The 13,424-nt window shown below is 39.7% G+C and overlaps 1 protein-coding gene across 1 annotated transcript in view; it reads right to left on the reverse strand.

The window, feature by feature from the left end:
• The window catches only part of DOCK4 (dedicator of cytokinesis 4), a 360,754-nt gene that overhangs the window by 247,556 nt on the left and 99,774 nt on the right, over nucleotides 1-13,424 (reverse strand). The window contains exons 10-11 of the mRNA XM_006859354.1: nucleotides 9,667-9,799; nucleotides 4,398-4,486 (exon numbers count right to left, since the gene is read on the reverse strand). Coding sequence (XP_006859416.1) covers nucleotides 4,398-4,486; nucleotides 9,667-9,799 — 222 coding nt within the window. The remainder of the gene's footprint in view (nucleotides 1-4,397; nucleotides 4,487-9,666; nucleotides 9,800-13,424) is intronic.

A 13,424-nucleotide genomic window follows, 5' to 3' on the forward strand; every position in this document is an offset into this window, starting at 1 on the left:
TCTTCTAGTTATAGGCCACATGTGTGAACTATAGGAAATACTGTTTTGTAAGTACAGAGATAATATGAAAAGATTTTGAAGTTCCTCTCAGGACACGCTGAACCATAGCCAATGATTTTGAGACACGTTATGTCAAATCTTACAGCTGAATCTGCCTCAGTAATCACACTGGCTCAGTCTTAGTTCACATTCCTAGAATTCAACTGCTAATGTCTGTACGAGGTGACATTCATAATAACCATTTGCTCAATAAACTTAACTAAGGCTCATTTTAATGAATATTTTTAGAATTTTAAGTTCTCACAATATTACCTTTGGATTTAAAAATTCCCACACAATACAACTTGAAGATATCAAAGTACTCAGCCTAAGTAAATTTAACTATAAACAAACCCAATCCATTGCTCTTGAGTCTTCTGACTCATAAACACCTATAGAGGATAAGGTAGAACTGCCCCATATGTTCCCAAGGTTGTAATGAAATGCTATGAAGTCCCGGTGTGGGACTGTAGGATAAACACTGGACTGCTAACCACAAGGTTGGTGGTTCAAACCCACCAGCCACTCCTTGGAAACCCTAGACAAGATTGTTGTGAGTCAGAACAGACACAATAGTACTTCACAACAACAACCATCATGTTTACAGAAGCAGACTGACTGCCACAGTTTTCGCCTATGGAGTGGCTGGGTAGTGGATTCGAACCGCCAAATTTTGGGTTAGCAGCAAAGTACTTAGCCACTGCACCATCAGGGCTCCAAAGTTAACCACAGAGATATATTAACTTGTTTTTATGCTTAAAACTTAAAATGAGACACTTTTACTTTTCTCCCAGTTTCTACACTCACCAAAGATGCTGCTTAATGTACCTTAGCAACATAAGTCTTAGGTTAGAGAGAAGTTAGTTAACTAGAGGAATCCTTTAATCTATTAAAGGGATAAGATTACAACTCAAGAGATAGGCAAACATCAATGGAGCATGAAGTGCCTGGAAATTAGCTGGTAGATTTTGTTTCCAAAACTAATTTCAAAGTTCTTGTCTTCTTTTTTTAGTACCAATGACCAAGGAATAACAGGGGAAGACAAAATAAGGCATACTTTGTAGAGTGAACTCAATTCTCTTGAAGACGTTCAACTGCAATTAGGTGGTTCAAGGAGAGAACAGTGGAAGTCAACCTATCTGACCACTGTGATAGCTTGAACATTAAGCATCTCAATTTCCCATTTCAATTTCGTATACTCTTGCTTCTCACACTATTTTTAAGTAAGTCATTAGAGTACCTTCCAATAAGGAAGCCAAACAGTTCCTATCTGCTGGCCATACAATTCCCTTCTTCAGAATCATCTCAAGGAGAACAGATCAAGGTGACGCAGAACAATGATTTATCAAGAATAATGAATAGATGCGTTGGTGGCAGGAGTAAAGGTCTTACTTTTTTAAAAAAAAGATTCCTTCCTGAATTTTCACTCTTTAGAAAAGTATTTTGAAGTGATGAGGCTTAGGGTTGTGCTTGCCTTGACTTGAGTGAGCTAAAAGGGATCAGCTGAAGACTAGAGGAAAATAAGGCAGATAGATGCTGACTACGTGGGCCTGGACTGACCCAGGCTTTCAGGAGGCAGGCCGGAGGGGACTGGGATCATAAGGCCTGGGTAGCAGACAGGGCTTTGCAGGAGAAACCGAGTAGAAAGAGCTTACTGGTTAAAAGCTACCTAAGATCTAAAGATCACATTAGGCAGCAAATGGAGGGTAGATTCTGCCAAAAAGATGGGAAATCCTTTTCACTGTTAAACAGGAATTTTGGAGTCTATGGTATAATGGACTGCTGTTGTGGTACTATAGGATAAGCACTGGACTGCTAACCACAAGGTCAGTGGTTCAAACCCACCAGCTGCTCTCTGGAAACCCTTATACAGGGTCACTATGAGTTGAAACTGACTCCATGGCACTTAACAGCAACAACACAGTACAACGGTTTGTTTCACTCTTTCCAAAGATATAACAAATAGTTCATCATTTCAGTATAAAGTCTGCAAACAGAAAATACAGGATTAAGATGGTTTGGTTCTAACTTTCTGGTACAGTGCCCACGATTCCAGTAGGAATAAGTGGACAATCAGCCAGTAAAATTGACTAGTCCATGGAACTTCTGGCCTAAGCAAGAGAATGACTTGAGAGCAGACAAGAAATTGGTAAGGCAGTGTGTCAGAGTAATCCAATCTATACTGGATGTTGAGGCTGCCTCTCTGACAGTAAGGGGAAAACATGCAAAAAAACATACATCAGGGTTAGATTTATACTTATATATTTGCAAAGGATTTACACCCTCGGAAACCCTGTACAGGGTCGCTATGGGTCGGACCCGACTCGATGGCACTTAACAACAACAACAACAATTTGCAAAGGAGGCCAATGCAAATGAATTAAGAGTAATGGCGCCCTTGGGGAGACAGAGCAGGCTCCACATGGCTATAGACACCTCTATCTACAGTTAGGGAACAGAAGGAGAGAAGGCAGGAATAATGAACCTGTGTGTGAAGCATGAGACGACCTTACAAAAACTATGTTATCCTTAAAACTGAGCCTGTAGCAGCACATGCAAGCCATGCACATAATTTGAAAATTTCTAGTAGATACATTGGAAAAGAAGCAAAATTAATTATAATAATGTACTTTTTTTTTTAGCCCAATATATTGAAATTGTTATCATGTCAACATGTACTTTATATAAAAAATTAATATTGAGCTATTCTACATTCCTCTGATTGCACCACATCTTACAATCCAGGGTGCATTTTATGCTTGCTGCACATTTCAACTCTAGAGCTGTATTAGTTATGTATTCAGGGCTCAATGGCCACATGTGGCTAGTGGCTACTGGACAGCTCAGGTCTAGAATGTATTCAATCATAACGATGTTTAGAAGAGAACTGGACATGACTAGAAGCTTACCAATAAAATATTCAAGATTAAGTGTGAAAATAGTAGCAACTCTATCATTTTTCCCAGGCTTCATTTAAATTAAATCATTCAGTCCATACACAATACATACTACTATATTTCTTTTATAGGAAAAGACAAGCACACATAGTGATTTATAAAACATAGTTATTACTTCATGCTATATTCCAATAATAACATCTCCGCCTGGTCCTTCAGGGATTCTACCGTCAATAGTAAGTGCTCAAGACTCTTGTTTATTTAGTGGTGCATGTAGGACTTTTTCCATCAACAGCACATCAAATCAAATCACATCAAACCCAAGTTACCTCCCCAACTCTTGGGAGAAGGAGGAAGAAGTTGATCTCACCATTCATTACGGTCTGTAGCATTCCCACATACGTGAGTTGTGGACACTAATACTCTCACTGACCTAAGCCACAGCTTCCGGCCTGCAGTTACCTTCTCTTTGTCAATTATTGTGGTGTCCAGAAAGATGTGCACTGCTGTGAAAAGCAGGTGGCCTGAATTTAAGTTCTGGTTCTGCTCATTTACAGTGAAAATAAACTGTAGCACAAAAATTTATATTCAAGATTTAAAAAATCAGCCTTTAACTTAAAAAAAAAATTATATTCAGTTCAAATACTAGTTTACCTAATGTGAAGTTTCTTCAGATTAATTAACATACACAGCTACATAGTTTATTTGCGTTAATATGGACTGGAATGGTATAGTTCCATTTTAGTTGTTATCTACTGAACAAAGTAAATACCTAAATAACTAAATCTGTCAGTAATCTGAGGATCTGGATGATAAGGAGCAGAATGTGGTTATCAGGACAGAGGAAGGCTCATTAACAAAGTTCAATATGCAGATGATACAACCTTGCTGGTTGAAAGCAAAGAGGTCTCAAAGCAATCACTGATGAAGACGAAATGTTACAGTCTTTAGTATGGATGACAACTTACTATTAACATTATTTATGCAAATAACTTTATCTATAGCCAATATTATTTTCCTTCTTAGAGTTAACTGCCAATTTTAATACATGGAACTGCATGTTTGTTCTCTGATACAATAATGTTTGCTGGCTGCCAGTTATAGCAGTGAGGCATGATTTATTGGACCTTAACTGAAGGATTTCAGTTTATCAAGCCAATTCCATTGCAACCATCATGAAGCTAAGTGTATTTGTGATTTGATTTTTAACTCTTGGTAACAACTGAGAGATTTCAAGACTTGGTATCACTAGGGAAATCAGATTCATTACCTTGTTTCAAATTAGAATACAATTTTTTTTGACAGAGAATTAAAGCTACAAGTTTATCATAGCATATGGAGACCCATCAGAATGTTGACTGAGCTTTTTTAAAGTTAAGAAGTGACTAGAGAGAGACAACAAAAAGTGCTTTCACACAAACATAAGAGCAGGAAATGAAAAATACAAAGGAATAAACCTACCTGCATTGGAGCCAGTCAAATTATAACGTGCGTTCAACTTTTTGATAATGTTCTCATGGATTTGGTACCACTCACTCTCGGTGTTACACCTACGGAAGTATTAATACTCTGTTAAACATCAATGAAAGCAAGCAAACACTGTAATGGCATACCTGCCGTTTTTGTTACAACTGCTGGAAAGTACTTCCCTAAACTTCCCTGGCAGTCTGTAGTACCCAGTAGCAGATGATTATCAGTTTTCCCATGGTGCTCCAAGACGAGCAGCAATGTTCAGACTTGGTCATGTCTGACCACCTGTCTCAGGACAGAAGCAGCTGGAACGAGTAACTCCCAGATTAGGAATGGAGAAAAGACAGCACCTTTAAGGACACTCACACTGTGGTAGGCAGAGCAGACTAAGAGGCCAGCTCCTTGGATTTGAACCCTCTTCGTTCACTGAACTTTGCCATATCAGTGAACAACTGACTATCTCTGTGCCTGAATTTCCTCATTTGCACACTAGACTAAAACACTAAACAAGCTAAAAGTAAACCCGTTGTTAATTCTAATTTAAGGCAACCCCAACTGATACAGAGTAGAACTGCTTCAAAGATTTTCTGGGTGGCTCTGTTTGATAAGCATTGGACTGCTAATCACAAGGTCATCAGTTTAAACCCACCAGCTGTTGTTTCCGTAAAGATTTACGCTCTCAGAAACCCTATATAGGTAGGGTCACTGTGAGTTGGAACAGGTTTGATTGCGGTGGTTAATCTATATAGGGTCACTGTGAGTTGGAACAGTTTTGATGGCTAATCTTAATGGAGGAGCCCTTAGCTTCATTGCTAACCAAAAGGTCAGTGGTTTGAACCCAACAGCCACTCCATGACAGAACGATGTGAAGTTTCCTTCCAAAAAGATTGTTTTTGTTAAGTAGCATGGAGTTGGTTTTGAATCTTAGTGACACTGTATAGGTTTTCTGAGGAGTGGCTAGTGAGCTTGAACCGCTGACCTTGAGGCTCAAAATGATCTTGCAGTCCAGCACATTAAGCCACAGCGCCACACCAGGACTCCTCCAAAAAAGATTATAACCTTGAAAACTCTATAGGGCTGTTCTATTCTGTCCTATAAGGTTGCTATGAGTCAAAGGCAATATGTTTGTTTTCTGTAATCTTAATGGAGACAAACTGCCAGACCTTTCTTCCAAGGTACTGCTTATGTGCTTGAGCCACCACCTTTTCAGTTATTAGCTGCTTCCATAAAGAAACCACAAACCATTCATGCCACCTCCAAAACCAAGACCAGATGCACTGCCATCGAGTCCATACCAACCCATAGCTACCTGAAGGACAGTGTAGAACAGCCCCAGAGGGTTTGAGGCTATCAATCTGTATGAATGCAGACAGCCTCACCTTCACCCACTGAGTGGCAGGTTGGGTTGAACCACTGACCTTGTGTTTATCAGTCCAATGTGTAACTCACTGTGCCATCAGGACGTCTCTGTGCAACCAAGGGGCCTTATTAAAAAGTTTGAGCTTAGGATAACACTACAAATATACTGGAACCCCAGTGAATATTCATTCTCATTAACTACGTCACCTACTGTAATGTAACATGATCAGGTTTGGTTAGCATCAAATGTAACCCATTAGACAAAACGAAACCAATGTTCACACAACGGAGACATCTGCAAAATGTTGACAGGATTTATCAATGGGTAATAAAGATTTCCTCCCAGATTTTTCACATCTGCGCTACAGGCATCTGTCTTGCTATTTTCTCACACTCACACTTTTCTCTTTCTTGTAACTCTTCTTACACACTAGCTCATGTTGTTTTTGTGTGTATGATGTTATTCACCTGGTACGCCATTAAAAGTTTTTAAGGTTTGGATCTAGACAATGGAGAAGCTCATTATCATCAAGGCCAGGAGCAGACCATCATCTGCTCATATGCAGGTCATTTTGAAGCTGAAGAAACCTGAAACAAGTCAACAAGAGCCAAAGTCTGACCTTAATACATTCGGTGTGAACTGAGACACTGAAGACCAGATGAGCCAGAGGAAAGAACAAATCTGTCTTGGAAGAAGTACAAGCAGAATGATTTTTAGAAGTTAGGATGGGGATACTTAGTCTCATGTATTTTGGACAGACTATCAACAGAGCATAGTCCCTGAAGAAGGACATCTTGCTTGTTAAAGCAGCGGGTCAGTGAAAAAGATGACCAGCAGTTAGGACAGAAACAGAGGCTGTAACAATGAGCCCAAACACAGCAATGACGTGGGATGATGCAGGGCCAGGTGGGGTCTCATTCCATTGTTCACAGGGTTGTTATGAATCAGAAATCAACTCTTGGGCATAGAACAATAGCAAATCCCCTCTACTGCCTGACTCCCCCATTAGGAAGAAATTCCGTCATCTAGACATGTTTGCAAATTTGCCATAATCTTTTATTATTGTTGTTGTTGTTATGTGCTGTGGAGTCGGTTCCAACTCTTAGCGACCCTGTACAGGGTTTCTGAGGCTATAAATCTTTACGGGAGCAGAAAGCCTCATCTTTCTCACATGGAACAGCTAGTAGTTTCGAACTGCTGACCTTGCAGTTCGCAGCCACTGTAGTGATTCGTAACCACTACACTACCAGAGCTCCTTTTATTAGCCACATGCAAATGCATGAAGTGCACTTAAAATCAAGATTCTATAGCACCATTGATCAAAATGTTTCACACTATGCATTTCTTTTCTAGTGATCTTATCTGAAGCAGATAATTCGCAATGACTTGCCTATATTTATTTATTTTTATGTTACAGCTGCAAGTTTTTCCAGGAGGAACATAATAATGCAGGTTATTTTCAAGCCAGTTAACAGTGGGGTACCAATCAGAGCACTGAATCTTGGAAGGCCAGAAAATTAAGATGGAATGAAATCATCCCACCTGTCCAGCTATAAGATACCAAACTGCTATTTAGTACATTCTACTTCCAGTTTCTCTATTTCAGCCCAGTGGGAAGGAAGAAAGATGGCTCGTTTTCTATTAGACAGTTAAGTGACTCCAGAATTTATACCTTTAACCTATAAAATTCTGAATAAAATCAAAACTCCTAAAGTATGTGACCAGAATATCTTCCAGGTGCAGACAAGGCCTTTGTTACTGTTCTGTATTTAAGTGAACATTGGTTACGGTTTCAGAAACCTTAACAAATAGACATTTCTTCCAAATTATTTTTAACCGGCACTTTCGTAACATGTTTTACTAAGTTCACAGTTCCTTCTTCATCTCTAGGGACTGTTTTAGCAAGTTAGTATTCCTTCTTTTTGCTTTACAATGTGCTGAACTGGCGTCTTTAAGGGACCCTTCTTCCAGCAAGGGTTATCCAGAAGTGTTATTCTATGTTTAAAACAAAACAAAACAACCAGACAATAAAAACCACAAAGGACAACACAATTTATCTTTATAAGCATGTCTCTCATAGGCAGAGCTGGGCCCCATGGGCTTTCCTAAGTTGGTTGCATAATTGTGGGTCCCTCAGTTCTTCCAATGGCAAGATGAGTAAAGCGCTTGTTATTAACACCTAGAAAGAAAATTCTCAGAAACGATGAGGTTGTGTTTGTGAAGAACTTTAGCTTTCTTAAAAAGCAATGCCACACAACGCATCAAGAGGGTAATTTAAGAGAGCTGTGTGAACTAGCACCCAGAAACATACAAACCGGGAATGATAGGTTAGCTCAGGTTCCAGGGTCTGATGATTCGGACAGCAAATCTAGGTCATCTCTTTATTAGCAGTGTGACTCTGGGCAAGTTATTCAGTTTCTCTGTCCTCTGAAGTATGAATTGAAATCAAAGCATCTGCTTTGGGATTTTGTTGGATGAATAAAGTGATAGGATGTGAGCCAAGTATTTACATAGTTCCTACCACATAGTAAATGCACAGTAAATGGTGGTTATTGTCATTGGTATTGTAAATAAAATTATGTTTTCTGATTATCAGTAGACTTTAGAACCAAGAGTAACAAACTCTGAAACTAAGGGTGTCATGAGATAAAAACAGTAACAAGTTTTACCACCCGCTAGTTTCTGGTGGTACAAGCAGTGAATGAACTTGGCTGCTCATCAAAAGATTTAAAGCCTGAGTCTACCCAGATGCACTTCAAGAGAAATGCCTGGCTCTCTACTAGGAAAGACCAGTCCTAGGAAACCCAGGGCAGCATAGTTCTACTGAGACACACATGGAGTTGTCGGGAGTCCTGGCTGATTCAATGGCAGCTGGTAGGTAGATACTATCTATCTTCACCAGAAGTTTTCAAGGTTATAACTGAGGTCACACATTTTAGCCCTCTTAAAGAGATAAGGGACTCTAGTGTGGTGTTTATAGAGTCAGTGCTGGACTGCAAACCACAAGGTCAGCGGTTCAAACCCACCAGATGCTCCTTGGAAACCCTTTACAGGGTTCGCTATGAGTCAGAACTGACTTGACAGCACTTAACAATAACAATAAAGAGATAAGAGAGTTTCTGCTCTTAAACCATGGCTAAAGACAAATTTTTCTCAACTAATTAGCAAATGTGTGGCTCAGCTCCCGAGTGCTGTGTCAAGAGTAGGAAAACTCTCAGGGTAGTGAAAAAGCAATGTAGAGTGTACATCCCACAGACAGAGGCCAGCTGTGCTGTGTCCACCTATGGAAAAACGACTGACATAGAGTGGCTAACTCAACACACACACAAGAACAGAAACCCAGAGCAAGCTTGCACATGCCATCGCCAGCAGCAGTGGTTCTCAAAGTTGGCACATGGGAGTCCGGGTTCTGTTCTGAGGAATTCACTGGAGATTGGAGATGAACTCTCAATACCAAACTAGTTGGGGGTGGGGGTGGGGGTGGGACATTTGAGTCCCACGTGACTTTAAAAAAATTATTTAATTTAGGATTTGGAATGTATTATACTACTTCCTTTGTGGACTAAGGAGGGAAATCACCCGGGCTTCTCTTTCCTAATTCTAAAAGTTCTGTTCTGATTGTATTTAAAACAATTTTCTTCTCCTAGAGTAAAGATGTGCTAATGGTTAAGTTCAAGGGAGACACTCTAGATAGTGGGCAGTTCACACAGTTGGTGTATCCTGTATTCACAATCGCACACCATGAGTTTGAGGCTCACTTGTAGAAAACCTACACATTCAATTTTCCAGGAATGTCTCCTGAGCCCAACCCATCCCTTGTTCTTGCATTATCCACATGGCCAGTGGGATCCACAAGCTACATTCTCCTGCCGCAGTCTCCACCATATATTTGTTTCTTACATGTACACTTTCAGGATGAGGTCATCCTTTGTCTCTCCTGTTAGCAGGTCAGCAATACTAAGAACTGCACAGCCAAAGGGTCGTCGGTATTGGACACTGCAGGCATTCTTCTTTTCTCCTGCCCCCATTCGACCTGTCCAAGAATAAACATGACCCACAGGGCCATTTGATTAGCTACATCTTAATGAGTGGTACATATAGCTACAAAACAGGCCATACAAAATGTAATTGGAAATGAAAAGAACACTGAATTGGGGCAACGGGAGATGCTGTTCTGCTTCTGGAATCTTCTCTCCATCCAATTAGCTGAGTGGCTTCAGTCAAGCAGCTTAAGCTATGGGTATCAGTTATTATCTGTAAAATATAAGGAATGGAGGTCATCCCATGTTTGGGAGCTCCCTCCTTTACGGAATTTTGGAATGCATCCCAGGATGCTCAGGTCATTAACGGCAGTAAAGATGCCTATTTCAGTTTCCTCCATTTAAAAAAAAAAAAAAAAAAAATGTATTTTAGAAAATATTTTCAAAATTAAACAGTTTGAAATTCTCTGAAGTACAACAAGTAGCAATGGTCAAAGTCAGTGATGATCACAGGAACATACTCCTAACTCAGTGCTTCAGCTGTTTAGAACTCAGTTGAACACTGAACTCTTTTGGAATGGTTTTCAATATTATAAGATTTTTCATTGCTTAAATTGCCATACATGTTTTAACATGCTATTGATATACTGTTGTAGTTTATTATTGGTACTTAATTGTTAATGGGTAATTTTGAAGGCAGGAAGTAGACACTACACTGATATAGAAATCTAACAAGTTAATATGGGAGGAAACAGTAACAAAGAAATCAGCAAATCTCTCTCCAGATGCTTAGCCACAAATCTATAAGTTTTTTTATATCAGAGCAAAATTCTCAAAATTTTTGTATAGCACATGTCTCTAGCCTTCTAAAAACCAAAGCTAAATAAATAGAAGAGAAAAGAAAAGAAAAAGGATGCCAATATTCATTCTGACTTTTATTTACCAGTAATAAAAGGAAACAACTTTTGAAATCTGTTAATTTCAAGGAGTTGATTTCCAACAGCAGCTTGAAATCCTCTTTATATCAGCATAAATTAAAACAAATGGTTAAAATAAGACAGTTGCTCTTAAGATACAGATGTTGTTTTTGTTATTGTGAAGCACCGTCAAGTCATTTCCAACTCATAGTGACCCTGTATAGGAGGGTTTCCAAGAAGATGCTGGTGGGTATGAACCACCAACCTTGTGCTTAACAGTCCAGTGCTTACCCTACAGTGCCACACCAGGAATCCACATAAAATGTAAGAATTTCAAAAATTAGGCTTTCATGACCTGATGCTGTGATATGTAACTAAATTTTAATGTGTGCTTTAATAAACATTCTGCCTGCAAACCAGACACTTCATAAATGTCATATTTGAATTTATCAGTCAATCATACTTTTGCTTATAGAACTAATTTCAGCAAATTTAAAATGTTGATCAATCTTTAAATGCAGCCCAGAGCATTACCCCACAGCACCACACCAGGACTCCTTCCATACCATACATGTCCCCCAAATCTCCATTTAAAGTTTCTCTCCTAGCTCTTCTGGTGAAGAATATTGAAAGTACTCTGGACTGCCAAAAGAAAAAACACATCGGTCTTGGAAGAAGTACAGCTAGAATGTTCCTTAAAAGTGAGGATGGCGGGAAAAAAACCCCACAGAAAAACAAAAGTGAGGGACTAGAAGCAAATACTGTTGAATGATGATGAGGAGTATCATTGCAATGAAATGATGGTGTAAAACTGATGTTCTCCCATGTAAACTATCACTCAATTCAAAAATAAAAGCTTAAAACAATTTTAAAAAGTGAAGATGGTGAGACTTTGTCTCATGCACTTTAGACATTTATCAACGAGGGACCAGTTCCAGGAAAAGGACATCATGCTTGGTAAAGAAGAGGGTCACCGATAAAGAGGAAGATCCCCAACAAGCTGGACTGACACTGTGGCTGTAACAACGGACTCAAACCTACAGCTGCTGGGAGAACGGAGCAGGACGACCAATGGGGCAGTGCTTTCTTCTGTTGTACAAAGGGCTGCTATGAGTAAGAACCGACTCAATGGCACCTAACAACAACAACTCTTGGTTCTACAGCAACCAAAGCTTTGGGTTGGAAATCTGGTCCAATTACTGTCCTAAAAAGATGATCGATGCCAGCAATGATGTGCCTAACCCCAGGATTAATAAGAACTTTTAGTTCTGGTCAGAAATCTCTAAGTGGGAAGGAAGGTAGGAGGAGAAGGGGAGGTACATATATTTATCAACCAGCCAAACAGGGGAGAATAGAGTTTGAAAGAACTTATTCCCTGGGGTAAGGAGCTCTGGTAACGTAGTGGTTACAAATGGGGCTGTGAACCTCAAGGTCAGCAGTTCAAAACCACCAGCTGTTCCATGGTAGAAAATTGAGGCTTTCTGCTCCCTTAAAGATCTACAGCCTCAGAAACCCTGTATAGGGTCACTAGGAGTTGGAATCGGCTCCATGGCACATAACAACAACTCACTGGGGTGAACAGTAGGAAATACAACCATCAGTTTCTTCCTTTTCTCAAACCAAAGATCTTGAAATTCCCAGAAGCAAGGTGCTTTTTACTCTTAGCAACCCGTAAGGGTCAGAGTACCCTTTTACCCACTGCAGCAGGTATGGGGATATTCTATAAAAAGTAACAAGCATCTGTCCCTGATAGATAACACTTCCTCCAGGCCTTCATTTCTCCGCATCAAAGGAGCTGGCAGACTAAGCCTAAACCATTCTTAGAGTGGCTTGTCTTGAGTGACTTGTCAATCTAAAAATGTCTAACAGAGAAATAATCATTGAGCAGATTTTGCAGTGATCCCAGAGAAGTCTTCTTTCACAAAACTGAAGGTGGCTAATTGTTCAGTCACCATTCTTTTGTGAAGCAATGAGTATCTAATGACCATAAAAATTTTTAGTAAAAATGTTGTTAACAAAACACCACACATACGGTGTTTTACTTCAACTTTAAATAGTCCATAGAAAAATTCCATCATCTTGGAGTTCTACTTTTATATGAACTTTTTGAAGCTCCCTTTGAAAAGGCCAACAATTCCTGGTGGCCCATGGGTTAAGTGCTTGACTGCTACCAAAAAGTTAGTGATCTGAATCCAACAGATGCTCTGCAGGAAAAAGAGCAATCTGCTTCTATGAAGGTTAGTGTTGTTGTTAAATGTCATTGAGTTGGTTCTGACCCATAGCGACCCTGTGTAGGGTTTCCAGAAGTGGCTGGTGAGCTTGAACTGCCGACTTTGCGGTTTAAACCGACATTGCAGTCAGCGCAGTAACTTACAGCATCAGGCTTTGAAAATCCCCTGGGGCAACTCTTCTCTGTTTAGTAGCGTCCCTGTGAGTCAGAATTGACTTGATGACAATGTTTTTTTTTTTGGTTGGTTATTTGAAAGGCAACTCTGTAATAAGTAATACTTGTTGTTGTCTGCTGTCTAGTCAATTTCAATTCATAATGACTGCATGTAACAGAGTAGAACAGTCTCATGGAGTTTCCTAGGCTGTAATCTTTACAGGAGACGATTACCAGGTACTTCTCCCATGGAGTGGGTTTGAATTGCCAATCTGTAAGTCAGTAGCTGAAAGCTCAATTACTGTACCACTAGGGTTTATTGGGTAATACTGTTATTCTACCTGTTAGGTGCCTTCAAGCAGATTTTGACTCATAATG

This window comes from Chrysochloris asiatica, unplaced genomic scaffold, assembly GCF_000296735.1.
Source record: "Chrysochloris asiatica unplaced genomic scaffold, ChrAsi1.0 scaffold00032, whole genome shotgun sequence".
Classification (NCBI taxonomy): Eukaryota; Metazoa; Chordata; class Mammalia; order Afrosoricida; family Chrysochloridae; genus Chrysochloris; species Chrysochloris asiatica.